Source organism: Amblyomma americanum, chromosome 2, assembly GCF_052857255.1.
Source record: "Amblyomma americanum isolate KBUSLIRL-KWMA chromosome 2, ASM5285725v1, whole genome shotgun sequence".
NCBI lineage: Eukaryota > Metazoa > Arthropoda > Arachnida > Ixodida > Ixodidae > Amblyomma > Amblyomma americanum.
This window is the reverse complement of record NC_135498.1, coordinates 81,224,043-81,251,448: the sequence shown is the minus strand read 5'-3', so window position 1 is coordinate 81,251,448 and position 27,406 is coordinate 81,224,043. Positions and strand designations below refer to the sequence as shown.

Sequence of the window (27,406 nt, the reverse complement as noted above, 5' to 3'; positions counted from 1 at the left end):
TCGATTTGGCTGCACTCACTGCAGTAGTTCCGTGGAGTTCCGTGGTGCCGCCAGTGTGCAGCATCAGTTCAAGTGCAGCTTGGCAGTGGCTGCTTCCAAAAAATAATGGTCGAGTGCAGGCCTGGTCGTCTGCTAGCCTTGGCGACTCTACCAAATTACAGCCAACTGCATGCCGCCGATATCAATGGGCGCCAAAATCCCCAATCACGTTAAGAATTTTTCAAGCAGGAAATCCCAAGGAAGTGTTGCCGTGAACCAGCCCCAAGAAATAGTCGTTCCAAGAAGGAAAAACAGTCGTTGCCTGTAACATGCAGACAAGTTACGAATATGCGCTGAAATGCTGCCCATGACGTTGGACTTTACCGCTTCGATTTACAATTAAGACGCCATGAACAGTTCCTCACCTCCTCCTCTCAGGAGAGAACTTAGAGAACTGTCATTATTTCATTTAGAGAATACTGTCATATCTTCTTCGCTTCACCGATCTACACATGGGCGCCGCCATATTGCTGCACTATAGCTGCACTTCCACTTGGGAGAGTGCAAGCCAGCCAAGAACTCGTGCTGCACTAGTGTGGCTCTTTTGCAAAACAAAGACAGAATTGCAGCGGGCGCATGCTGCACTGGCAAAACGAATGCGAAAATGCTGCACTTCTTGAACTAGTGCAGAAAGTGCAGCCAAATCGAAGAGACCTTTTGACTTGTCAAGCTGGCTAGGCCTACTCCAGCACTGTTGGCAGCTTCGGCATCGCTTGTCATTGGCGGCGGACTGTTCTCGATGCCCTCCGAAGGGATGGCGCGCTTCTAGAAGTTATAAACAAATCGCTTCTTTCTTTTGCTGAACTTGTGCCTCATGGCGAACTTCCCTGTTGGATCGGACATTGTCGCACACTTGTCACAAAGAACTAAGAGATGCGTTGTTGCGTTGCTTGCAGAGTGGAGTAGACGACGAGAGACTTGCACAGCCAATAACAGCGCACTTTTTGGTCATGTGTGCTTACTCGACGAATAGGGCCGCGCGTTGGGACTTTTCTTTGTGCAGGGATTTAGATATCACCAGTAAACCGGCGGAGGCATTTGTGGTGGGAAATTGAAGAAGAAAAGCCGCTCTTTCCAACGACATCAAGATGGCTGCGATCGCACGCATGGAAGAAGAGCTGTGCGCCGCGACAGAAAGCGTTGTTTTCGCGTGGAATTGAGCTCGCAGGGATGTTATAAATTTATCCAGTGCCGAAAATACTGAACCACAGCACTGGAAACCTGGTGAATTTAAGGAATATTAGCTGTAGATTTCGAAAATGTAATTTTCAATCTATTTTTTTTCACAATTTTTTTCATCCCAAAGAGCAGTGTCCCCCCTTAAATTCACTTTATATGAGAATTTTGCCATTTCCAATGTCAGTGCTTGCGATATTATCCCGTATCTGAGTCAGAGCCATGGTTTTTCCAGGTTCACACTGTGCTTATCTGCAGCATATCTTATGTCAGTAATAGCAAACTGCGTGGCGCAGTCGCATATCATGCCACGAACCAATTCCACGCTAGCGCACCGCAACATACGCTCCTCAATGCGCTGGGCAAGGGCAGAGTCTGTTTTCGGTGCAGCAACAATTGCGCATGCTGAAAAGTAACTCGTGGGAGGAAGCGAGCGTCTGGCCCCACTTACCTAACACCACATCCCAACACCAGAGGTGGCAGCGTCATCTCAGTCACGCAGACATGACCACTGTTTTGTTATCGACGTGATTGCACACCCAGTATTGCTCATCTTCTTTGTAAACCACCTCAATAGGAACGAAGAGTCTGCCATTAACATATATGGGATTGAATCCATGTGAATCAAGGATAATGCCTTCCATGGCAATGATGATGGTGACAGACTCTGCTCTTTATGGCAACACTGTTCACTCGCACCTATGTCAGATAAGAAATCTGTAACCTTTGGACCCTGAAGGGTATTACTGGCATCTATTTCAGTCCAAAAAATTGAACTTTTAAGTCTGTAGAGTCCGAAATAGTGATCTTGAATATGTACATGTTCCAGTGAAGCGCATGACGGTTCTTCAGTAAAGTCCAATATAATGCAAGTCTGAATTACCGGACTCCAAAAAAAATTGTTCGGCTACTGTGTATTGTCTTTTCTCCATTTCTGTATGATGGTATGACGGCTACTAATGCCTTGTGCAGAGTTCCACTTCACGTTTTAGAAACAAAGCCTGCCACTGATGTTATGTGAATTGTGCAATTTGTGCAGTGGTTCGGCCATTATGCGCAATGGCAACACCGTCCGAAATGGCTACAAGTGTGACCTGGACCAGCTGGGTGTCGGAAGTCGTGTGGGGATGATGCGCGACTCTGATGGCTGCCTGCACTACTTTGTCAACGGCGAGGACCAGGGAATTGCATGCAGAAACATTCCATCACGTGAGCTGCTCTTTTGGATGCTTACTGTCTTGATATGTAGTTTGTGTTGGATGCCAGAAAAAAATACATTGCAAAGAAAAGAAATGTTCTTACTTACTCATCCCTGGTTAAACTTGAGGAACCCAAGAAGCACTGTTTCATATGTTTTGAAGACATGCAATTGCTTTACAAGTGCGTAAATGGTAGTTTGGCGAGGTCTTATTAAAGTACTCATCGTAGTAAATCGGAAGTAGTATAAGAGCTGAAAATTGCACGTTTTATGTTGTAGGAGAGCGTAGAAAAAGGGTGCAGATACTTTGAGGGAAGTGGTAGAGCTGTACATAGACAGGGCATGCAGTGCTTTTGCATGCCTCTGGTTGACCTGTGTGACTGAATTCTAGGCGTGTGGGCTGTGGTAGACCTGTACGGCCAGTGCGCCCAGGTCTCCATTGTTCCACAGCAGCGAATCTCGCCACCGGCAGCCCTGCCTGCCAAGGTCGCCAGTCCAGAGGCCACCAGAGCAAGCATCACACCTGCCCACAGTGTCTGTACGTACCTGGATTGCTTGGCTGCTTCTTGTGACCCTTTGTGTAGCGCAACAAGAAGGGAGATAGTTCGGACAAACTTCCTGAGCATTCTTTTTTAAAAGCATTGCCCTTAGAAGCCACACCCTGAAGAAGAAGCGGCGTCCGACATTGTATTGTTGGGTACACCACCTGCCAACCATTGGCTACGGCTGGCAGGTGGCAAGGTGGAAGGAGAGAAAACCCTCTCTCCACTGTAGCAGAAAGGGGGAGAGGCTGAAAGGTACACAGGAAGAACCCAATAGGGTGGCTACTGTGGATGGAGAAGGTTCTGACACAAGCAGAGGAATGCACAACCTGAGGGTGGTCGCCACGGAAACAACCTGCCAGGCATCTTCTGTGGAAGGAGGAGAGCCAATCAGCCACTGCCTATCAGCTTTCACTGATTATTGTGCTAAGCTGCCAACCTTAGCTCTTCAAGCAAGATGAAGACGCAATGCTAATGCATTGTCATCACATAATGATGATTAAGTGCTCCCATAATTTTTTACTTTTTGTGCACCCAACTAAGAATTCTTGTGAATGATGCTGCTGCTATCATGGATGTTATTGTGATGGATGTGAGCACAAAAGATGGCCACTTGCTCTGCAATGTCAGTGCTTGTTTAATTCCAGGGGTTCAAAATTCAAAGTCTTACACTATCGCAAGTCTTTCTCTCTTCTTTCTTTGACATTGAACTTTATTTACCAGACATTCTGGCTGGTTATCGGGGCTAAAAGCTGAAATCAAACAGCTTGACGAGGCCCAGGCAACCCTTGCAAGGTGGTTCAAGCAGGACTTCTGAACAATGCAAAATTGTTGCTGCACAACAAAATAACACAATCTAGGAGGTACCGTATATGCTGGCGTAATGAACCCGCCCCCCACTTTTGTCCTCCAGAATTTACTTTTTCTTTTTTCAGCCTTTATCTATTTGTAGCGGGTTCCTCAGTTTTCACCATTTACAGTGCAGGCCATGGCAGTGCCCCAAGATGCTGCCCCCCCCCCACTACTTATAAGATCACCACTTGTTTGTTTATATTTTGAGGACAGCTCCTGCCAGAGGGGTAAGGCGAAATTGGCAGAGCGCCAAGACGTTGTGTGCTGTAAGCTAAGGTTTAAACATTCGCATTATGCATTACACACTCGTCACCATCCTGTGTGTTTTTTAACCTTGCGAAAAAAAAAAAACGCGCGCCTAACCTCCATGGTTGTGAGGGCCATTTTGATGTTCAACGACCAGCTTCAGCAGTGTAGGCCGGAGGGGTGGATAAGCCCAATTAGACACAGTCTTTCGCCGTGCTGCATGGACCCCAAAATCGCGACTGCTATGGCTTGGGTGAATACCTCCTATAATATGAAAGACACAAATTTTGTGAAAGACACATATGTATTGCATGGAGTAATGAACAGGCCATCTTCATTCCATCCCTTCTCTAATGATGCAGCTTTTGTGGCTACTGAGTGTGGTACAGTTACTAAATCTTTTTTGTCCTCATAACCTGTGGCATGAATTCTTCACCTTTGTTATACAGTGTGCCAGTCTGCCATTTAAAAACGAAACCTAAAATTTGCACTGATTTTGATCACGTAGAAACGCAATGCCACTAATCAGTCTGAGGCACATTTGGCACATTTGCACGTGTGCTTTTTTTGCAACACAAGTTTTTTTGCAAAATATTTGTGCCATTGACAGTGCTTGTATTGATTTACAGTAATTTTCATATGCCTGCCCCTTTTCTCTTTTTATCGCAGCTGTAAACCACCAGTTCAACGCATGCTGTGGGAAGAATGTGCTTCTTCGGAATAACAACAAGGTGGCCTGCCGCTCTGCTGGCTTCAATCATGCGCTTGTGTTCAGCGCTGCCCCGTTGGAACTGGAGGAACTCTTTGAGGTGTGCAACAAAGTTCACCTCTAGTAAATTATAGTTGATGACTAAAAAAAAATTTCAAATTACCAAGCTTCTAGTGCTCCTTTTAAGCGAGAGGGGTTTAGAGGATGCACTTCTCAACTGATAAGGAGCAGGACGTCGTGGTACAAAAATGTCCAAACTGTAGATCTTTTTATCATCAAAGCTGTTAGAGCGGCACTGAGGAAGGTTAGAAGTAGCAAAGTTGAACATGTTACTTGTGGACTAGAAACTCGACATGGAAGGCTGTTATACCACAGAAAAATGCAGTTACAGGTGTTACAGTAAGAGTATGTTAATAATTTCAGACATAAAACAGCTGGATTTCTCTGTTCAATTCCAGGTGACTTTGAGCTAGCCATTGCAGCGTATTTTACCTTTGCTGCTAATTTTAGCCCCGCATTTTCTGTCTTTTACTAGGTACAAGTGGAGCAAGTGAGCTCAGTCTGGGCAGGAGCACTGGTCCTAGGCCTGACGACATTTGCGCCCGAGCCCGGTGTACCGCTGCCTCCAACGGCACTTCGTCTTCCAGGCCACCAGTCGTGGCTAGTGGTCGGCTCACGTGTCTTCCACAATGGGATCCTCCTCAAAGACAACTACGGGCCGTCCCTACATCGGCTTTCGGTGAGCTCTGACCTGTCGAACTGCGCTGCTACTGCACCATGTTCCATCATGGAGAAAAGTAATGGCAGCTGAACATGATGCTGCGTTTTTGACTGTGCACTTGCACTTGACCTGTAACGCATACCGTTAATTCTTACTGCACACATATGCGCACACACAACACACACCGCATACGTCGCAGCTCCGACAGATATGAGGCTTAGCTGTGTCACAGTGCAGGGTGATGACGATGGATTTTTATGGCACGAGGGCATCTGAGGCCAAAGAGCGCCATGACACAAGGTATTTTGCATTTTCTCAAGGTGGGGTCAGAGACCCATTTCCCAAGCATTTCACCCTAAATAAGCCGAGCACCAGACCAGGGGAAAGCATGTACCCATTGTATCACCGGTGGGCACCCGGCGGCACTGGGAATCGAACCCCGCACCTCCCGCATGCGAGGCGGATGCTCAGACCACTAGGCCACCACTGTGGTAGTGCAGCGAAGTATCATACCCTCCAGATGCATCTATCTGTGAATTGCTATTGATAAGAAGTGTTGTTTTTCTTCTGCAGTTTAATCTCAGTGATGTTATCATGGTTGACACAAATTTCAGGATGATGCAAATTCATAAAATTCCTGGGCTATCACCAGTCGTGCTGTATGTAATGAGCAGCAAGAAGGCCATAAATAAATGCCGTCAGCTGCAAACAGATCTGCGTGAATGCATTTCCTGTGCTTCTGCGGTCTGATTTTGTTGACTTTGGATGATACGAATTTTAGGATGACATATAGTTTTCGCGATCCTTAGGGTCCGTACCATCAAGATTTTTTTCACTTAACATTAACAACGATATGTCTCAGGCATAATCACCACCTATCAGTCTGTCCACAGATGGCATGAGCAGTGCATAAGCAAATGACGAGGTTCAAACAAGCGCATTTCAGCCAGCCCACTTGTTTCCCTTTGGTCAGAGACAGGCAAAGCTTTTACATCACTGTCATAGTCTTTTGAGATGGCATATAGCGAAAATGGAAACCTTGCTGTGTTGTGACACAGTCACAAGATCGCTTTGTTTGTGGCTTTCAGTTGCTGTGAATACGTAGACGTACAGAATTGGGACCTGCCAGGATGGCAGGTCATGTTTGTTTTTGCTTGCAGGTGCGCATGCCATTGTGCTTGCGCTCATTTACTGCATTTTAATTTAGCTGAATGTAAAACCTGATCACTTAGCAGAAATCAAATGTGCCTCACTGTATGCATTTGAGCTTGAGGTTCCTTTCCTCACCCGATTTGCTTCCGACTTCTGCATGAATAGGCTGTGCGCCAAGATGTGTAACTGGCGTAAACATGGTGTTTTCTAACTTTCTCCGTATATTGCTGTGGCATGCAGGTATATTCATAGAGGATGTTAAGTTTTGCTCATTCTGTAAGCATGGCCACTAATAGTATTCTTTCCGTCTTCAAGGCTGGCGAGCGAATTGGAGTGCAGCACTGCTTCGATGGCACCCTCCGTGTTCATCTCAATGGAGAAGACCTTGGTCCGGCGGCCTCCAATTTGCCAAAGGTCTATATTGTTTCACTCCTTAGTACAGCGCAATAAACACAGCACATATCTCGCATGTAATATAATATTGAGTTGTATTTCTAATTGATGCAGGCAGCCCTCCGCTGTGCTATCAGTTGCCTCCCCCCCCCCCCCCCCCCACCCCCCCCCCCCCCCCCGCTGCTTACATTATCTTTTTATGCTGCAATGATGTTCTCCCCAGCACTGTCAGAACTTGTTTAAAGCAAAAAGTTGAAGTAGTTGAACTCATATGTGCTATCTGGCTAGCAGTTAAGATAACACCATTGTGCTCTCTTGATAGTGCACTGGTGATAGCAGCACCCCAGTGCTGTCTTGTTACAAATGATAGCTGTGTTGCCTGTCACAAAGGTTAAGTTTGTGGGAAGCAAACACATGTGGCTTACTTTCCTCACTATCTTTGCACTTGGAGGGAGGAAAAAGCGTTTGTGTCTTGTTGATGCACTTAACTTGACCATCAGCGCTAAATGCTTCCTGTTAACTTGGTTTCACAGTTCCTTGCTGCACCCATTGTGTTACTAACAGGTGCTGTATGCTGTACTTGACCTGTACGGGATGCTGGAGTCTGTGTCCCTCTGCAGTAGCAGCATAGTCCCCGCCACGCACTCGGCGGCCACCAACTACTTCGACTGTGCCGAGGTGGGATATTGAACAGTGCTTGAACTTAACAAAACATTGTGACGGGCGCAAGGGTCAGAACAAAGACAACACAGACTGGGTTCTGTTAAATCCTAGTATGTCACAAGTTCCATTTTTGGTACTTGCAAGTATCCAGGTTCAATCCATGCAGCTTTCTCTCTCTCTCTCTTTCCACCATGTATTTTCTTCACCACTGCAATGCTATAACATTTTTGCATTATGAATCTTCGTGATAATATTCATAGATGTGCTATTTACAGTTTTATTTGTGCAACAGACCTCGTTTAACCATTTAGCAGAATATGTGTGGGGTAACCTGTGAAATGTTTGTGCATGCAGACATGATTTCATTGCATGCGTATCCTGGATATAAGGACATGAAGGTTCTTCGGCACATCTCCAGAGCCAGTAAGGTCCCCTAATGACAGCAATGCCAGGAATTTCTGCTCCGAGCAGTGTGACACGCTTGCTCCGCTGGAAGTTTATCCTTTTTGCATTCATCATTTCGTGTAAGCAGAAGTATATGCTTCATGCAGTGTGATATGTGCAGAAGTTGCTCACACATGCTTTCCTGTATAATAACATGTGGCCAACTGTGGGCAAAATGCTTCTCATTTGGCACAGGAACCAGTATCTCTTGTAGTGTGTGTTTAAAAAAAAAAACTGTTTTCAATAAATACCAGCACGTTTTAGTTCAAGTTAGAATGCTATGTTAAACATATTTGCAGAAGCTTGTTCCAACAGATTCATGCAGGATAGAAATATTGTGACGGCTTTTTAATGTGAAATTTTATGTGTGGGTAGTGAATTAGGCTTTAGCTGCACATTCCAGTGTCGCAGAACAGGCTGAGAAGGCCAAGCTCATTGATGGAATGGATCGGTTGACAGCGGCACATTCAGCAGTTTGTTCTTTTCATCTTTTCATCCTATGCTGGATGCACTTAAATTCAGTAGAGTTCACAGTGCTCGGTACAGTCATTCCTTTAACTGAGCTGTTGAGTTGCATCCTAGCTTGCTGCTTGTTGCTGTTTCTCTACTGGTTTCCTCTCATTAGTTTGTTTCTTGTTGCAATTGCACATGGCAGCCGAGCCAGGGCACGCCGAGCAAAGAGAGGGTGGGACAGGAGTTCCACGAGCAACATGGTCGCAACGTGCGTCTGCGTGCGGGCAGTTTGGGTGCTTGCCGCACGACCGGCTACGGCCACGGCCTGCTTCTCTCCACGAAGCCTCTTCCACGGTGTCAGCTCTTCCAGGTGGGCATGCTTGGAGCCTGAGTGCCATGCAGTTGTCACCCCATTGCCCTTTACTTCGACGTTTTTATAGTGGCCATGCTTTTTCTTTTTTATCCTTGTGCTTAAGATACCATGTGGTGCAGAATTGTCAGATCAGACTCGAGAATCCGATTTCATAGACAAAGAACAATTCCTTACTTCCCTGTGTTTCTCTGCCCCTTTTGTACCAGATTTGGCTAACATTACTGCGTAATGCCTACTCTGCCACAGTGAATGCAGGACATTTCAGCTGGAAAGTTTGTTCTTCAATTTTAATGTGAAAATCAATGCTGGTTTTGCAGAAATCATGTCTCATACCTGTGTTGAGCTAGTGAAGAGAGAACTACTTTGCTTAGAAGTAGTAGCAGTAGTCCATCGTCCGTCACACTGATAAATAAGGAAAATTCAAGTCGGCTTTGTGCACTGTAACCCAACCTGGAAGCAAGGGAAACTGGGAAAGGCATTTCTTTTGTGTGGTGCTGTATGCACTTACTTCTCGTTCTCAGGTTCGGATCGACCGACTGAACAGCAAGTGGTGTTCCTCTCTGCAAGTGGGCGTTGTCGGGGAAAACCCCGAGAAACTTCAGTTCCCACTGAGTGCCCTCGGCCTGCGGAGGCTAGCCTGGGTGATCTCCGGTGACTCAGTCTACCACAACGGAACCAAGGCAAGCACTACCAATAGATTGCATAACTTGCACCTCTCGTGCATCTTGCAACTCTGCCAGTTCTGTGCACCACTTATCAGTTTCGTTTGTTTCAATTGGGCTCAACAGAAAATTTGAGCTTGAGGAATTTTGGTGACTGTTCAAGGACCTCAGGCTGGCCTTGATCAACTTGCAGGTCATCGCTGCTGTATGTTTGAATGCTTTAAGGCTTGGGTTAACAGCAGTACATTCATTTATCATTTCTGGTTAGCCGTATGTGATACATATCGTATTAACTCGCATAATGAACACACCTCCTACTTTTTCTGCCAAAAAGTACAATTTTTTCCCTCTCACGTAATAGACTAACCCCTTTATTTTGGCGTGAAGTCTGCTGATAATGATAGGGAATTTTTGAAGGCACATTTTTTTGAACTTCAGAACAGCTATGCAATGCTATAAAGCCCTATCTGTCGAATATCAGGACTGCTGCGCTGCTTCCTAGGCAACCAGCAGCCATTTAGAATGTTCCACGCAGAATCCGAGAAGCAGTAAAAACCACGCCTGGTCTAAAAGGGTTTCTTTGTTTTATCTGCAATAATAATGACTGTAGCAACTTGTTGTGGATGTGCTTCATTCTGAATGCTGCGAGTTATGCTGAAGTGAACTGTAGTTTGTGCTCTCGAGCCCAGAAATCATGTTTAAGAGCTCATTTCATTTTGTATTGAAGGTAAGTCGTACCAGATGGAGTATTTATTTCACCAGCCTACTCTTTGTTCCTCTTTTACCCAAATTTTTTGTGACGATTTGACCCCGCATAATGTATGCACCCCACAAATTTTCAAAGATTTTCTGAGAAAAAAGTGTTCATTGTGGGAGTAAATATAGTACTTGCAGCATTTTATTTTCATTTTTAATCTATCTCTTGCTGCATATTTAAAAAATTGCAATGATATTTTTTACTTTATTTTGCACTTCTATGCACACTTTGAAAAGGTTCAGCAAACAAGGCATGTGTTAAAATTTTTTTTTTGCCCCTTATTACTGAACTTTTGGCACCTTATTTTGTGCCTCTCTTACCCTCTTTCTGTTTTTTTTTTTTCATTCCAGTTTCCTCACAAGTGAAAGAACTAACAAAGTTTGTGAACACTCTTATCGGGAGACAATATAAAGCTCCCTGGCACTTTTGTTTTTGGTATTTTTTTCCCCACTGAATGGTGATGTGCGCAGGTGAAGCTTGGCTACGGCCCCAACCTGGACCACCTGCAGCAGGGCCACACGGTGGGCGTGATGGTGGACCTGGAGGGCGGCCTGCATCTCTACGTCAACGGGATGGACCAAGGCGTGGCGGCCCGAGATTTGCCGCCTGTCTGCTATGCCCTGGTCGACCTGTACGGCCAGTGTGAGCAGGTAGTGCCACTCGCCCAACCTGTTCAAAACATAAACTTCATGTGTCATGTGAGCCCCACTTCTACCACTGTTTTCTGAAGTCCTTTGTTCGCATCTACAATGATATGCGGCGCTGAGAACTGGAGATCTGGACCACTTGCGTGACGTTGATGTAAACAGAAGTGGAAATGTCACTAAAAGTTGCTTTCAGAACGCAGACACTGTTTACAGGCATGAAATGTGCAAACACAGCACTCACAGAAAAAAAAGCACATGCATGGGAAGACATGATGTTGACTGCCCTGCAGAATTTGCATTGTGGTGTAGCTCGTTCATGCGTGTGCTTCTTTGACAGTAGGAACTTTCAACGATGAGTTGTGTTAACTAGACTAGCAGCAAGTCATAATGCATGCACCATAAATTTATTGTAGCTCTGCCTTCTGACCCAGTTGCGTGGTATTAATGCCAATGGATAGAGAATGCCCGTCTCCCTCATACCTTGACGCATTTCAGCAGACTGAATCGCGTGACTGTGCCGAAATAATTTTTTTTTGCATTCTCATCCCACAAACTTTTGCTGCCAATAGTGCATACAGTGAGCATCCCGTATAAGCACTTCTGTGGCTAGGAGGCGTGCATGAGAACATATTTTCAACCGCAACAAACCTGTCTTTTGTGATGGCACAAGTTTTAATTCTTAATTTTAATCTCAACCAGGTGACCATAGTGGAGTCTCATGACCAGGACAGTGAACCGGAGGTGGATTCAAGGGAAAAGGCAGACATTGACAACGGTATGTGGTATTGGCCTGCAGTCAATTTGGGACAGTTTGACATCACCAGTGCTGTGGCTTGACCGTGCTAAAATATAGGTCAGGCATGCATTGTTGTAACTTGTGTCACTTTTCCAAGTCAGTGTCTTCAAGCTTGTCATTTCACTCCCTTTCTGTATGCCACCATGGATACATCACCTTTTGTTGTAATTGTTCTTTGGCCAATAATGTGCAAGGAAGCTGTCGAGGCTTAGAAAAGATAACAAATAACTGAAGAGGGCAGCGCTAAAATCACTATGCGACAGAGGATAGTCTATGCTACTAATTGTGACCATGGCTTCGGGTTTTGTTGTATGCATGTTGATGTAACAACAGTCCAAAATTGGAATTATACCTGTTTGTTTTGCTAGTTTATCCGTGCAGTGTATAGATGTAGTATTGCAACATTGGACTTCCAAACATTAGCTCTTGGCGTGTACAGGTCCCTTAATAAATGTAATTTATTTGAATAAGTGCACATTGTTTTCATGGGTGTTGTCTTCGAGTTAAGCAATGTGGAGGTTTCATCGGAGAGCAAGGCCTCCAATGAAGTCAAAAATGCCATCAAAGACACCAAAGGGTCCAAGGCCTCCCACTGGGCACCACTGGTATAAGGCGTAAAGAGCACATTAGGAACATTCTCTTCACAGAATAGTTTTTTTGTTCTTATTCCTTTAAGTTACCTATTCACAATGCAGCCATCTTATGACATTATTTAAAGCAAAATGAAAACTATTTAAAGGGTGATTTTATGTGTCTGCTCCTAACATTTGTTTTTTAAGCCTTTAGCGTGTGCTTGAAAACAAAAACTGTGGCATTGTATGATCTGAAGAGCAGATATCATTCCCACAAATTTTAAAAAGTCTGGAATTCGAGAGAAAAAACTGGCTTACTTAGATAGAACATCTTTATATTATTGCCAAAGTATCAATCCACAAGATGTCAGAGATTGCAAAGTGCAGGATTAATGCTGTAGGCAATCAGAAAATCATTTTGAAGGAGACAGATTATTTTTTTAAAATCATGTTTATTTCAGAGACCCCTTTGTATAATTGCTATGTGAACTGTTTCCTGATGAGTGGCTGTCGCAAATTGAGGCGAGGCTTCTGGTTCTTGTTGTTTGTTGCCATTGACTGTTCCTGCGCTTCCAGGTGTGAAAGAGAAGAAGGTGAAAAACCTGCACAATGACATCCATGCCATCAAGAACTGCGAGTACCAAAACCTGTGCCTGAGGTTCAAGGCTATGCTGGGAATCCCTGGCAAGTGCTCGTCGTTGTTTCACGTCCCATTTCCTGTTATCCGCAGCTAAATAGTCCAGTGGACAAAGCGCAAAGGAAAATGCTAGTGGCAGTCTCGAGGGACAAAAAATGGACATTGGTGGGAAATGCTGGGTGTCCAGCTGATGCTCTGTTAGGTTGAAAAGGTGGGCTCCAAGTAAAAGAAAGAACAGCAAGCGACAGACAAAAGATAGGTGGACGGATGGTATCAGGAAGTTTGCTAAAATAAAGTGGGCGCAGCTAGCAAGGAACCGGGATATTTGGTGTGGGGCTTAAGGGGGGACACTGGTCTATTTTCCTTATTTTTAGTCCAATCCTAATTAAACTGTATCACCTTGCTCAGTTTTTTATATTAAATATGAAACTGTTTCTTAATTAATCCACCAGTTCCTAAGATAATTAATGTTAATTAGTAATTTATTAGTACCTCGGTACAAAAAAAAATGGCTCAATACAAAATAATTTTTAACCCATGGCTACCTAGTATGGTGAGTAAAGAGTGCAATATTCAAAGCAGCTTTTTCATTTTACCCTCATCAGTAATTTTACAGCACTTAGAATAGCAGCATTCAAAGTGTAAATATCGTGCATTGATAAGCTTTGAAAAATTATAAATTCTTGAAGCACGATTGAACAGTTGTGCTTCGATTATTGCATGCACTGTGCCTTCAGCTTCCCTTAGCAAACGATATGACATGTCTGTCTCTCCTAGACGTTGAGATATTGATATACTAAGACAACCAGGTGTCCAAAATTTTCACGGTGTTAAATCGCCTGCTCCTGAACAAATTGAGCCCACACAGTGATCTAAATTTAATATTATGGTCAAAATACCGATTTCCTCGAGGAGAAAACTGGTAGAGTTGAAGAATAATAGCTATAGGCTCCAAAAATGTCATTTTAAAAAAATTGATTTTTGGGTCGTTTTTTGCTCCCAAAGACCAGTCAGTGTCTCCCCTTACGAGGGGAGGAAAGGAATGTGTATTCTCTGTGGCTAAGGGGCAAGCCACCTCTCCACACTGTGTTCGCAGATGCAGCAGAGTGCCAGCCTGCATTGGCACCTTGCGCTGTTAGGGAAAAAAGCAATGCAACATGTGCTTACACGAATGGCAGTTATTTTCTCAGGTTTGGCTATGTGCTATTTGATTGTCCGTAATGTTTCTGCAGCACAAACACAAAAGGGACAACGCAAAGAACAGGAATTTTCTAATTCCTTTTGGGCTCATCTGGGAGTTTGTTTGGTGCTTGGCTGCCACCGAGTTGTACCTTGAGTCGTAACTTTGCGTTGTGTTCGCCTGTCTGCATGCAGAAAGCTACTTCATCCCTGACATGAACGTCTGCTACTGTGAGACCTGCCATAAGATTCGTGGTGACGAGCCCTACCTCAAAGTTGGTGAACCGCCTCGGGATTATGCTGTGCCCTTTGGCTGGTGCCGTTTCCCTCTCAGGTGAATGGCATGCTCCAGCCTTCTTTAATAATGCATCTGCACTTGTTTTGCATGTTTGTTAACTGCATTTCAGTGTTTCCAACACTGCGTTAGTCGTGAAAATAGGGTGCTGCCTTTTGAACCTTAGATTTCGGAACAGTTATCCTATTTTCTGGTCTATAACTTGCACTGTTGAGTAAGCCTTACCATACATGAACATTGTTTTTCTCAAAAAACCGTAAATAATTTATGCCTTTGGGTAAGTTACATAGAGGTTGAGGTGTGCGGACACTGTGGTAGGCCACGCACAGGTGAATACTGTATTTACTCACGTAATCTGTGCAAATTACGTGCAGATTTCGCAAGCACATCCTAAAAAAAATCTCTACAAAGGTCATGACATAAAATATACAGTCAATCCCGGATATATCGAATTATTGCCTATATCGAACAGTTGTAAAACCCCTTGTGAATCCCATGCATGCAAAAGTATTTAAAATTTGTTTGTGTTTATCAACCGCCCGTGCACACCATATTTGATATATCGAACTCTGTGCCATGCCGCGCCCCCGCAAGCGCGCTTCTCCCAGTACTACCTACCCTGGAAGCGGGTTTATCCCATCACTGCGCACCCCTGCAAATAAGCTTCTCCTAATGGAGTTCACGATCTTCCTGAAATCTCATCTCGTACGGCGCTGGCCTTGGACACCTTCGTGCGGAGCTGCACAAGAGTTGCGTGATGAGAATTTTGTGGTGTGTGAAGGGAAATGGGAACGTCCATAGGGGTGTGTTTGTTCCATAAGTTCTATTATCATCGATTTCTTAACTCCATTATCAGCCCAGCACATCGCATCTCCAATCGCACAAACGACGGGAAGGCCGTCTACCCTTCCCCCGCACACACTTCTGTGCACCTGTCATCATTTTTCATTCATACAGCAAGGGACTGGAATGACCTGCCAAACGCCATCGTGGATTAGATCGACTCATCGTCATTCAAATCGTCCATCGAAGAAATGTCCTGCTAAATATTCCAACCCTTGATGTAATACCCCTTCAATGGTGCCTTTGAGGTACTAATAAATAAATAAATAAATAAATAAATAATTAAGGGGCTGGGAAGAGGGAAGAGGGAAACCGTGTTGGCCCCAGGCACCCGGTTTCTGCATGCCAGTTGGCCGACTCCGCTGGCGTAGCCAAAACAAGCGACTTCCGCTAGCTGTCACCAATGTTTTGGCCATTTTGGCTGTCATGTCGATGCTGCTTGGGCATGTGACTGGTGTGGTATGGTGCGGTGGTCATTCTTTTCGCTTTGTTCGCAAGGCCAATGTGAGTTCGCTTGTGGCTTGTGTGGTGCTGTGCATTTCCCGTCCTCCGATGAAAATATTGGAGGTGGGACAGATAAGCACAGCCTGTGCCAGAAGTCACATACCTAGCTAGTGTCTGGTGTAGTAAATTGTGAGGTGTCTGATTAATGACTGCTGCTGGCAGGTTGCCACCAAGGCCCGACAGCAATGCAGTTCAGCAGAAGTGGCATGTGGCGTACCACGGAGTGCCTGTCGCTGCTGTGAGAAAGACCTTGGACCACGGACAACTGCTGTCACCAGGCAGGTGTACTCCTGTCGCATGCGTATGCAGTGGACTCCTGGTATAATTTTAACTCGCGAAATTCGAACATCTAGTTTATTCGAACTGGCACCTTTGTGCTGTCAGTGTCAAGTGTATAATCATAAAAGCTACTCTCAATTTGAACTTTGCCTTATTGAAACCTCTGGTCCCCTCCAAATTCAAATTACTGAAAGTCCACTCTAGTGCTTACACCACTCCAATACTCTATCTGTCAACTTGCTGGTACTAGAGCGGGAGCTACGAGACATCTTCAGGCATTCAAATCTGTGCGCAAGGAAAGTAGTTTGGATTTGGAACTCTCTTGGCTTTTCGTTACTGGGCCACTTATACGCACACAATATCGGTGTCTTTATTAACCAGGGTAATTGGTTTTGGTGGTTGAGAATGCTCTGCTGTGGAGGGGCACGCTGCGAAGGGATACACTGGTTAGGCGTAATCATGCTTGTGACCAGCGGCTGCAGCTCAAGCCTGCAGTTTAGTGCTGACGGATAATGGGACACGTTGCAGTTACCTGAAATCCTACTGTTCAGTTTGCCCTGAGTAATCAAGCCAACAAAGTGGTGATCTCAAACGTGTTCGTTTTAATGCATATTCAAATAGTGTTGTATGCTTGGTATTACCTTGCGACGCCCAAACCTGATGTATATACTTGTATTGACAGGTGCCTGAAAAAGTTTTTCAGAATGTCCAAATCATGAAATACTTTAATAGCATGTCAGTGTAAGAATGAATCCACGATATGAATGGTGCTTTCTGCTCTCTTACAGTGGCAAGGAGAATCAACTTTTTTGTGTATTATTCCAAAAACTGCTCTGTGCACCTGTACATATTCGCTTGTCTTCTGTACCTGCTGTTCGCGTACAGCCCGGACTCATTGAATGGCATTCTGGGCAACGGCAGTTCGCTTTTGCAGCGTTGCCATCCCTCGGAGGCTGTTGTACATAATGTTACGCATGTGAAGTCAAGCATAAGTGAGTACTGCCATCCTCTGATTTCTGACTTTGCTCTTCCTGTACAGACAAGGTGTCACTCTGTCAAATTCCCAAGTCTGGCCAAAGAAGCAAATCGGAGAACTTTGAAAGCCACTCGGTCTGCCTGTCTCCAACACTGCGCTATGCTGGCTGTAGTGCCTTGTGTCCAAAGCACGAGTGAGTACCGAGTATAGTCTGTTTCAGCCACTACTGTGGAACTAGGCTCAGGTTTAAGTGTAAGATTTAAGTTGCACTAAGGTTACAGTGGTGCACTTTTTGTGCCTGTTTGTCTTGGCTTGGCTACCTTCAGCCTCTGGGCTTCCTGGTACAAGTAGATTTGTCGCAAAATTGCCTATCCTGTTCTCTTAAAGAGGGCCATTAGTAACTTATTGCATGGGAAGAAGAGGTGGGGCAGTCATCATGATAGAACAACTGGAAATGGTCTTGTTGTACAGTGGATAATGCAATATGACACTTGGCATCATCGTTATGCAAGTATAAGCTAACAGTTGAAAAATAATTTGCAAAATAACTGTGTAGCAAAAAAGAAGCTCATGACCAGTAGAGCCCTTGAGAATAGGGACTGAGGTAACTTTCGAGGAATTATTGAAATTCGTACAGCTTCTCTTATTCAGTACATCACTTGCATAAGGGAAGAAAAAGTTATCTCTTTCTAGAGCCATTAAGTTGCTGGAAGTCTAGACAGGTCGCAAGAAAGCTAGTGCAAGTTACAGGTTAGAAAGACCGGTGTTCAGTGCCACCGAAAGGCGGCATTGAGCATGGCCGGTCAGCTTTAAAGCTAGTCACCACGTGCGTGCATCAGTCTGAGCCCTGGCAATTTCCAACAGATTTGTGGACCCAAAGAGTGGCCGTCAGCTGTGGGCGAGGGCTGCCTTTCAAGTGTTGGTCCAGCCGGGTTCTTACACTACGCACCCGGGATGCGTGGGTGCCACAAGCCCAACCGGCAGCAGCAGCGGCGGCGGTGGTGCCGTGGCGAGAGATCCAATGGAGGCATTTCTGGGTGCCTCGGAGCTGGAGTGGAGGACTAAGGAGAGGGGGGCCACCATCCTGCATGCGTTACTCGTCCGCCTCGAGTTCCCGCCTTCCTGATAGACTGCCACTCTAGGAACTCTGGCTTGTTTATCGGTGTCTCTTTCTTTTTTAACGCTAGCCGTTTCTCGTTATTTTTTGGCATGCTCCGTCTCACTAAATCCTTGCAGTGTTACTCCTATTTGCGGGTATACCTCAGTGGCTAGTGGCGGTCGCCCCTGCAAGGCAGTGCTCAAGGTGCCAGCCACTCGCAAATCATTCTTACTGTCAAACAGCCTTGCGAAATGGGCCCTTGGTTAAGCGACACCAGCTCTAGCTTCAGCAACTACGCACAACCTTAGTGAGACGGAGCATAAGCATCAATTGCTGCTGCCTCCCCATCCTGCCTACGGCTGCACCGCAGAGCATTTCGGGCTATTGTGCAATTGTCGTTGAGTAGTTTTCATCTGCACCCCGCACTGCTGTCATCGTCACTGGCATCGATGAACATTTAATAACGCCTTGCTCCTGTATTGCACCTTGTTTGTGTTTTTCTGTGCTAACTTCATGATGTGTACATAAGCATTGAGTCGCTCGGTGTACTACAGGCAGAGAGCTCTTGTTGTTTTTGCTGTCCATGTAGCAGGCATTGTTGTTGCAACCTTTTGTTTTTCTCTCGGACTTTCCTCGTGTGGCTGTGCCACTTGTTCGGTTTGTGTAGTATAGCATCCCTCAAATAGGGCTTGTCAGTGTCGTACCTAGTGATGTCATGTTCCCCTGTTGTGATAGAAAAGTGTTCTTATGTTGATGCCGTCACACTGAAACCCAAGCTGCAGTGTACGCAGTTCAAGAAGTGTGTGGCACACGGCCAAAAACATTCTTGTTCTTGTGCTGTTATCATAGTTGCCAAATGTGTTCCTTTGACTACCAGCACCTAGACACTTTTCCGACTGGTACACTTTATTTTCTGCTGAAAGCATTTCGGCAACTCTGTACTTTATCGCAGAAGCCTTAGCTTCAAAAGAGAGACCTCGGTGTCCTCATTAGCGAACTTCATTTCTTGCATAAGACGAGTTTACGTGTGGCATGACATATGCCGTAGATATCATGGTTGTCCCAAAATCATTTTTTTAATTTAAACAGTTCTTGGGCAGTGATTGTGATAGCTCATAGCATGGCTCATTGCTTTTCGTGTGAACAGATAAGAAAAATGTATTTTTGACTGCCGTGGCACCGTCCTTTTGAAGATTTTAGGGCTGGAGATAATTAGGAAGAGACGGAAAAAAAAATTATCACATATTGTCATTTGTCACACCCTGCAGCATCCATATTCCAAAACTCATTGAAGAGATCTAGATGGGGCAGTTTCAAAGAATGTCTGACAGACTTCCGAAAGGTGAAAGGAAAAATTAACAAAGCACTTTCTGTTTTTGTTTTTCCAGCTCTAGTCTGCCTACTCTGTCATAAACACTATCTTTGTCTCATCTTATCGCTGTTATTTTTGCTCGCTTGCTTGTTCTCGTCAAGTCCGTGGAACAACCCATTAGATTTTGGCAATGTCCCAATGCAACCTTTAGGATAGCAGTTTAATAAGCTAAGTGACCACAAACTGGCATAGACAGAACAGTTTACTTGTGGACCGGTGTGCACTCCGTCTATATCAAGAAAGTGGCTAACGGTGAAATTTTTTTTGTAGTGCTGCCACAAAAGCTGTCTTCACAAAACAGAAGCCATTAACGATGGCGAGGAGTCGAAACAGGCATCGAAATGTGCTGATAACAAGTGATTCAGGGCTTCTTTTAAAGAGCAGTACAGCTGTGTCCTTTTAGTTCTTATAAGAGCCCTTTTATTGGGATGAAAAGACAGCAGTGCCACACTTGCCACGGTTCACAGGTGACAAAATGGAAAGGGGAATCCTCCTCTCCTCTTATATGGTATATGTAGTCATGCGTGGCAGCTCACAGTGAGGTTCTTATGCTATCGCACTGTCATAGCTAATGCTAATATGGTGTCCTCCAAGTTATTGTGCATACGGAAAAAGTGATATCCATGTCGGCGGGTTCTTAAACCTTGATGCTGTCCAAGGTGCCTGTGTTAAAGCCTGGCATCTTTAGTAGTTGGCTTAGACTTTTGATGTTCAACAAGTCCACTTGCCTAAGCGGTGCTTGTGTGTAACCAAAGAAGGCTGTCCAGGAAAACCAGAAGCTTTGAACTGTGCGTTGTTAAGCACCTTGACGTCACAAGACGGCTCACTTGTCTTGTTCGCGGAAGAAGTTGTAATGCGCTATACAAAGTGTGTCGTCTTAGCAAGACGAGTGACATACAGGGGGTTGCTGCTATTACCAATGTGATATGTGTAATGTCCCAGGCAGCATGCGTACGACATTAGCTCGGTTGTACACTAAACGTATGTGTGTCTTTGAAACAATTTGAAGGTTACAGAATCAGCTCATTCTGAATTCTATTTTGAACGTGAAGGGCCCCTGTGTGAATGCTGCATCTTTGCCGTTGAACCGCGACAGTGTAAATGTATTGGCACCAAGTGCTGGTTTTTGTTCAAGTTTCATTACTCGCTTCATGTAATTGCTAATTGTTGTCAGAATGTGCACTAGAAATGTGAACCTCTCCTGTTTTGTCATAGCACGTGCCGGTCTTTCTTGTCCACTTGTGAGAAGCAGTTTCTTGTCCTTTCCCTTGTGATTCCTGATCCCTGGCATACCATGACTCAGAATGAACTGCGCTTCTTATGGTTGGTGCTAGTTCCGACCAGAAGCGCAAGTGACCGGTGAATTTGCAGTGTGTAGCACCGGCAGGCAAGGGAGCTCTGATTGAATGAGTGCTAAAGTTGAGATCCAGATAGTGTGTTAAAACAGCACCAAGCCAGAAATAATGGTTGTATAAGCTCATGAAAATTGTGTTGGAGTAACACTTCATTTGAGCAAATCAGACCGTCCTGGTAGACTAATGCACTTTCCTGTAATGTGCAGTGAGCCTGCTGTGTCAGTATCTGGGAAGCATGACCGATTCTTTGTAGACTAGAGGATTCAAACCCGTGCATACGTTATTGAGCTACAAGACCCAAACCTATAAAGTCTCTGTGCTTTGAGTAGTGATGCATTTAGACTTGCCGTGGAGCAGTTTATTTCTATTTCATTCCCTTGTGGCTAGTTTTGTATGCATAATGCAATGGCTCATTTGAAGATTTCAATTGTCTCCATAGTTTGTGCAAATATATTTCATTGTGGAATGCAAGCTAAAGGTTTAAAAGCTGCTGATTTTCCCCGCAGAGCCCACGTAAAGAGAAAAAAAAAATTTTATGTGACTAAGCAGCCTTATTAGCTGACATTCCTTGGTTTTCTGTATCGACTGCTTGTGTCTAGAGACATGCGCATGTAACTGAGTGTTCGCTGTGGTGGCAGCTTGCATATGGTAGCAGGCATGCAATACAGTGTGTGCTTTTCTTGCTGTCACCTTGCTCCCGCAGCACAAGAGCCTTTCCAGTTTTTGCGACACCCGCCTGCTGTGTCATTGCTCATGATTTGAAGCCTTTGTCACGAATTTGACAGGGGAAACCACATTCAGGGTTCCCGGTATTTTTGTAAGATTTTGGCATTGTGTAAAAGACATGCTAGCCATTGTTTTCAACATCGCATTAAAAAGAAAATGCCCGAGCAATGCAGCAAAATGCATATAGGAAATACACCTCACTGATGATCCCTTTCCTTATGGCTTGCAGGAGCATTGTGCACTTCATGTAACATATTTTGTACATACACATGCTGGAAAAAAAAAATGTATTGTGTGTATCAGTGTTGGAATCTTCTGTGTTTATTTTACTTGGTGGTGCACTCTGTACAGTGTATATTGCACGTTTAATAGTCATATTTGGGAGGCCTAAGAAGGAAAAATTCAGTCTTCTTGCGCTATTGTTAGAAAACTATTTTTTATTGTTTCACAACTTTCTTTCGTTTCTACAGAGAAGAGAGAAAAGGCGTGTTCAAACCATATCACCGAAAGTGACAAGCTCATTTGCAAACAGTGCTCGGGTTTATAGTAAGGTGTTGATTCTTTTTTTAATGGGTTACAGGAAGCCCAGTTTCTCAGGAGCATGCCAGTAACCATAAACCGAATTCAATATTCTAGCATCGCAAGCAGCACAGAGTTGACAGAAACAAAGTTGAAGGAATATATTCAGAAAAAAAATTGGTTGTCAAGTGCTACAAGCCTTTCCCAGATCATAAGCACAGTGCTTAAAAGCTGCCTTAATTAAAATAAGGAAAAGTGCAGAGGCTCACAAAGCCTGATTCTCAACATTTTCCCAGCAAAAAAATAATAAACTGGCCCGGTGAGTGAAATTTCAACATTACCAAGGTGAAAGTATAACCTGACGCAAAAAAAAATATAAAGAACTAGCCCAGTGAACGAAATTTCAGCAGTACCAAGACAGATGCGGCCTCAGCCTTCTATTTTTGTCTATTACAAGTGCTGAAAGCTGCAACATGGTGAACCCACAACAGCCTCAGTAATTAGACTGCTGAAATCGTGTAGGGCGTTTGTTGGATGTACCGTGCTTGAACTTGCTATGAGAAATTGATGGCGCTGGCGTAGAGCTACGTCGCCTTTTTGCCATGTGACAACAGCGTCTTCTCCGGCCGAAGCATTGTTTATGTACATAATTGAAAGCATGTGCAAGTGAAGATGTGGCATTATGCACTTTGCCACTGCTTATCACTCGAACCGCACAAAAAGCCGTGTGAACTGAATATTTTGGGTGCTGCATTTTAGAGCATTGTTCATGCTAATCTAGTCGCAAGTGTTGCCTACATGCTGGAAGAAGTTGCGTAATGGCTTCCCAAGGTTGACCACTTTTGTAAGTTCAGTTTTGTAACGTATTAGTGATGGTCACCTGCTTTAGCGGCTTTCCTGTTCATGTTACAGCATCTGTGATGACTGTGTCCAACTTTGTGTATGGCACAGGAGATGAAGGAAGAAAGTAGCTGTACGCTGTTTCATTCTTGTTTCGGCAGTGCACTGAAGCCACATGTGCATCCCTTACTCACTTGGCTAAGAATGTGAATTTCAGCGGTAAGCATGTGCATGGGCCGATGTTTCCTGGAAAACATGCTCGAGTCATTGCCTTCAGTGTCCTTTCAGAGTCAAAATAAATCCAGCATTAAAGCAAAGCAATGTGCGCTTTTATTTGCTATCACAAGCACAGGCAATGGGAAGCATCAAATCCATATACGGAATGATGCTGATTTCACGAAGTTTTGTTGGTGTGACTTCGCAAACAACACATGCACACACACGATGTCACCACATTGATGTAATTTCATCAACAGTATATGCACACACACACGATGTTGAAGTCATGAAATTTTGTTGATGTAACTTCACAAACAGCACATGCACACACACACAATGGAATTTCACAAACGCCATTGTAACTTCACCTTTCAGACTGCTGCGTCAAGCATTGTGATAAAACACTCACTGTGAACTGAACGTCCATTCAGTATAATGACCTAAAAATGAATTTCCAAGCTAACTTGGGCATCAACCTGAAGAGCAAAATTACGCTCTGGTTTTTAAAACTATGTAAAATGAATGCAAGTGCCATTGCAAGTTGGCAATTAAAGAATGCATAAAGTACTGCTTATGTTCATCATTTGAATAGTCTGTATGCAAGTTGGCAATTAAAGAATGCATAAAGTACTGCTTATGTTCATCATTTGAATAGTCTCGGAAAATACATATGCGAGGAAATATTTTCTACTTAATAAACAAACTTCTGCCTCTGCCTAGAAAATGAACATTCATATCCATGTTTGCGCAACGTTCGGGGTTGACTGATCTTCAGAGCCTCGCCTTTCTACTTATCCTTTGTACATTTCAGGGTTAAGTTTCGTCACCTCTGTTTTTAAGCTTTGTTCACAAAGTATCTTGTCTAATCTGACTGGTATCATTCTTTACTTCTTGTATAAATTCTGTGTGCACCAAATAAAGCTGTAGTGGAAGTTAGCGCTTGTGTTTGTCCCCTGTTTTGTTGCTGCGCTATGATCATAACGCATACCCACTAGCCCGAACCATCACCCTGTTTTTAGGCTCCAGTTAAAAATTTTACTTCCACACCTTGTAGGGCTGCGCGTTAATCGTCCAGACCGTAGCGCACATCTTCATCTACATCTCGGTCCACATCGAAATCGTGCGTTTTGACGTCTAAATCTTCCCCGTATTGGATAGCGTTGTCTATGACGAGGAGCAGGTCGCCAATACTTTCTTCCACCTTGATGTTCAAAGGCATGAACTTGACTAAGCTGAACTCTTCGACGACCCTGGCGATGGCTTCTGACAGCCTCGCGTGCCTTTCGTCCAGCCTGGAGTCTTCAAGCAACAAGCTGGCGTCGGGTTCGAGGAAGCGACTTATTTTTCTGCGGCCTGCCTTATTCAGCAGGTCCATCTTGGTAATGACGTTGACGTGCGGAATTTCGAAGTTCACCATAGTAGCCAGCGCGGACAAGACGCCTGAGAAAAACTTGGACGTGTCTACCAGAAACTGCGAGTCGATGAGAAACACACCACAGATTCGGAAGTCCCAGGACTCCAGCGTCTGGACAAGCCGCTTCATTACATCGAGGTGGGTGTAAAGTTCGATCTGCCCCGGGCAGTCAAACAAGTAGTAGTCATCGACGTCCTCGCCGACTTGCTCTTGCAGCCACTCGGCGTTGTCGGCCAGATATTCGAAGCAGAAAACAAGCGCTCCGTTAGGCCCGAACCGAAGTTCCTCGTCTTGCATGACGTCGTCGACGCTGATGAGAGTCCGGATGTCGAACGAAACGTTGTAGTCGAAGTACTCTGCGGCCGGATCTAAATTCACAATGTGAACCACGCGGCCGATGGCTTCGCAGTGCTTCGCTATGGTGCTGCAGTAGGTGCTCTTCCCACTTCCCGCGGGACCCATCACAAGCTGAGCGTACCTCATAATGGCGGCTCAAGAAGAAGTCTAACCGTTTGGACAGGCTGTCACTCAAAATTCCACGGAACGAAACAAATGAGCCTCAGACTCAGCATGCATTGTTTACCACTAAAGCGTCGAGACAAAAAGTTGCAACTGCCGGGCTTGGATTGGATTGGATTTGGAGCTTATCCCTTTATAGCCTAGCCAACTTTGAGACGCTAGGGCGGAGTCTGTCCCGCCGTGTCGCCACCACCACCTACTAGAGTCACTAAATAAAATGACTCTACCACCTACGTTTGAGCCTATTCCAATTTTCAACGCGGTATTTTATTTTTCGACCGCCCTGGTACAGCCCAGGCCTTGGAAATGGCTTCTTGTTCGTTCACCTCGCTGTCGGTCGCACTGCTCTCCTGAAGAGCATGCCTGAAGCGTCTCCTCGATTTCAATGGGCCTCGAGATCGCCTCGACATTGCGCAGACTGGCCGCCAGACGGCGTTAAAAGATGACCCTTTAAGATGTGCAAGCGGTTTGGGGACGCCGTTCATGCGTTAAAAGGGGAATGGGAAGCTGGGTTTAATGCACTTAATGCGGACCGGCAGGTCGAACGAGAGGATCGGATTAAGCTGGAAGCTCAGGTCGCCGATTTGATTAAAAAGGAGAATAATGCCGCCCTGTTGAAGCGAATGGTGGGCGAGATTAAAGAAGAGCGGGAAAAGCGGACCCAGCTAGAAAAACAGGTTGAAGCGCTCAGGTCGCGGCCGGCTGGGCACCCCAGTTCGGAGAAGTGTCAGGTGGAGGACGAGGCTCGTCGATCGTACAGTGCTGTAGTGCAGCGAGCATTGAGTGAGAAAAATGCGAACGAAATGAAAAAGGTTAAAGCGGGCATGGAAACTCGCGACAATAGCGTACAGCGGCAGGAGAGTCAGCTAGAGCGATCCGGAGGCCAACAGATGGAATTAGGAAGCGAACGTTTGGGGCACAGGAGAGTTCTGGTGGTCGGGGACTCGAATGTAGCGAGGGTTGAGGGAGGCGTTCTGACGGCAGTGAAGGCAGACAGGCGGGTGCAGGTGGAGGCTCAGTCGGGAAAGTGCATGGTGGATGCAATGGCCAGAGCCCGGGAGGTGGTGGTGGGTAGCATGGATGGCGAACACCTTGTGGTCATCCATGCTGGCCTCAATGATGTACTGCAGGGGAGGAGCCAGAATCTTGAGACGCAGTTGGAGGTGGGGATGCGTAGGCTTAGAGAGGCCTCTGAGAGTGTGCATGTGACCATATGCACAATCCCAGAGGTCCAGAGGCAGGCTCGCGAAACGGAAAGGAGGGTCGTGGAGACTAATCGGGTAATTAGGCTATTGAGTCGACGACTAAGATACGAGGTGATGGAGGTCAACAGGGAAGTGTACGAGGTTAGGCCCCACCCTTTTGCACAGGATGGCATCCACTACGGTGGTGCCACTGGCAAGAAGGTGGGTAGTAGGATAGGTCGCCAGGCAACAGCTTTTTTGGGGGGACCCAGAGCTCTGAAGGAACCAGTGTAGAGAAGGAAGAATTAAGATCAAACGGACAATGGAACCATAGGGGAAGAAAGAGACGCAAGCGCCAGGGCCAAGTTAATTCAGATATAGGTTTCATTAACATGCAAGGTGGCAGGAATAGACTGAAATGGGAGGAAATAGAAGAACAGTTAAGACAGGAGGAATTAATGGTATATGGTTTAGCGGAAACACATCTTAGAGACATGGAGCAACCACCCTGTAACCCAGACTACGCATGGGAATATTGCAATAGAACAGAGGGCAGCAGAAAGGGAGGTGGAATTGGGGCATTCATTCATAAAAGTATGAATTTTCAAAGGGTTAGACTGGGATGCAGGGAACATTTATGGCTAAAAGGAACAGTGGCAGGCAAGCAAACACTCCTTGGCTTTGTATACCTGTGGACAGGGGTTAATGCCAAAGAGGAAAACAGGAAAATGTTAGAATGTATTGCAAGCGACATTGATGAGCTAGGAGGACAGGGCGAGATAATTATATTAGGCGAAATGAATGCACACATAGAAGACCTGGATGGGTACACGGATTCGACAGGAAGCATGCTGCAGGACATGTGTGACAGGCATGATTTAGTTGTATGCAACAGCACCGAGAAGTGTGAAGGGCTCATAACATGGGAGGCGGGGAGTCTGCACTCGACGATAGATTATGCACTAATGTCACAGAAGATGTATAACAGATTAGGGGTAATGAGCATAGATGAAAATGGTTCCAGAAGTCTAGGTAGTGACCACAAGCGTAT

At 45.1% G+C, this 27,406-nt stretch overlaps 2 protein-coding genes across 2 annotated transcripts in view; one reads left to right on the top strand and one right to left on the bottom strand.

Moving 5' to 3' along the window:
- Positions 1-23,336, top strand: part of Neurl4 (neuralized E3 ubiquitin protein ligase 4) — a 37,742-nt gene extending 14,406 nt beyond the window's left edge. The window contains 15 exon segments of the mRNA XM_077654751.1: positions 2,255-2,424; positions 2,805-2,951; positions 4,723-4,862; positions 5,298-5,501; positions 6,951-7,049; positions 7,593-7,706; positions 8,791-8,958; positions 9,483-9,641; positions 10,851-11,030; positions 11,727-11,802; positions 12,972-13,079; positions 14,407-14,545; positions 16,016-16,131; positions 17,172-17,301; positions 17,973-23,336. Of these exon segments, the coding sequence (XP_077510877.1) occupies positions 2,255-2,424; positions 2,805-2,951; positions 4,723-4,862; positions 5,298-5,501; positions 6,951-7,049; positions 7,593-7,706; positions 8,791-8,958; positions 9,483-9,641; positions 10,851-11,030; positions 11,727-11,802; positions 12,972-13,079; positions 14,407-14,545; positions 16,016-16,131; positions 17,172-17,301; positions 17,973-18,234 (2,212 nt within the window). The 3' untranslated portion in view covers positions 18,235-23,336.
- Positions 23,337-24,167: 831 nt separating this feature from the next.
- Positions 24,168-25,264, bottom strand: LOC144121515 (GPN-loop GTPase 3). The gene has a single exon (XM_077654752.1). It carries the CDS (start codon positions 25,133-25,135, stop codon positions 24,302-24,304), a length of 834 nt encoding a protein of 277 aa, XP_077510878.1. The 5' UTR covers positions 25,136-25,264; the 3' UTR covers positions 24,168-24,301.
- Between the last annotated feature and the right edge of the window lie 2,142 nt (positions 25,265-27,406).

What these genes read in the sequence shown, in the direction of transcription:
- LOC144121515 (XM_077654752.1), bottom strand. Translation starts at nt 25,135, where the DNA reads ATGAGGTACGCTCAGCTTGTGATGGGTCCCGCGGGAAGTGGGAAGAGC.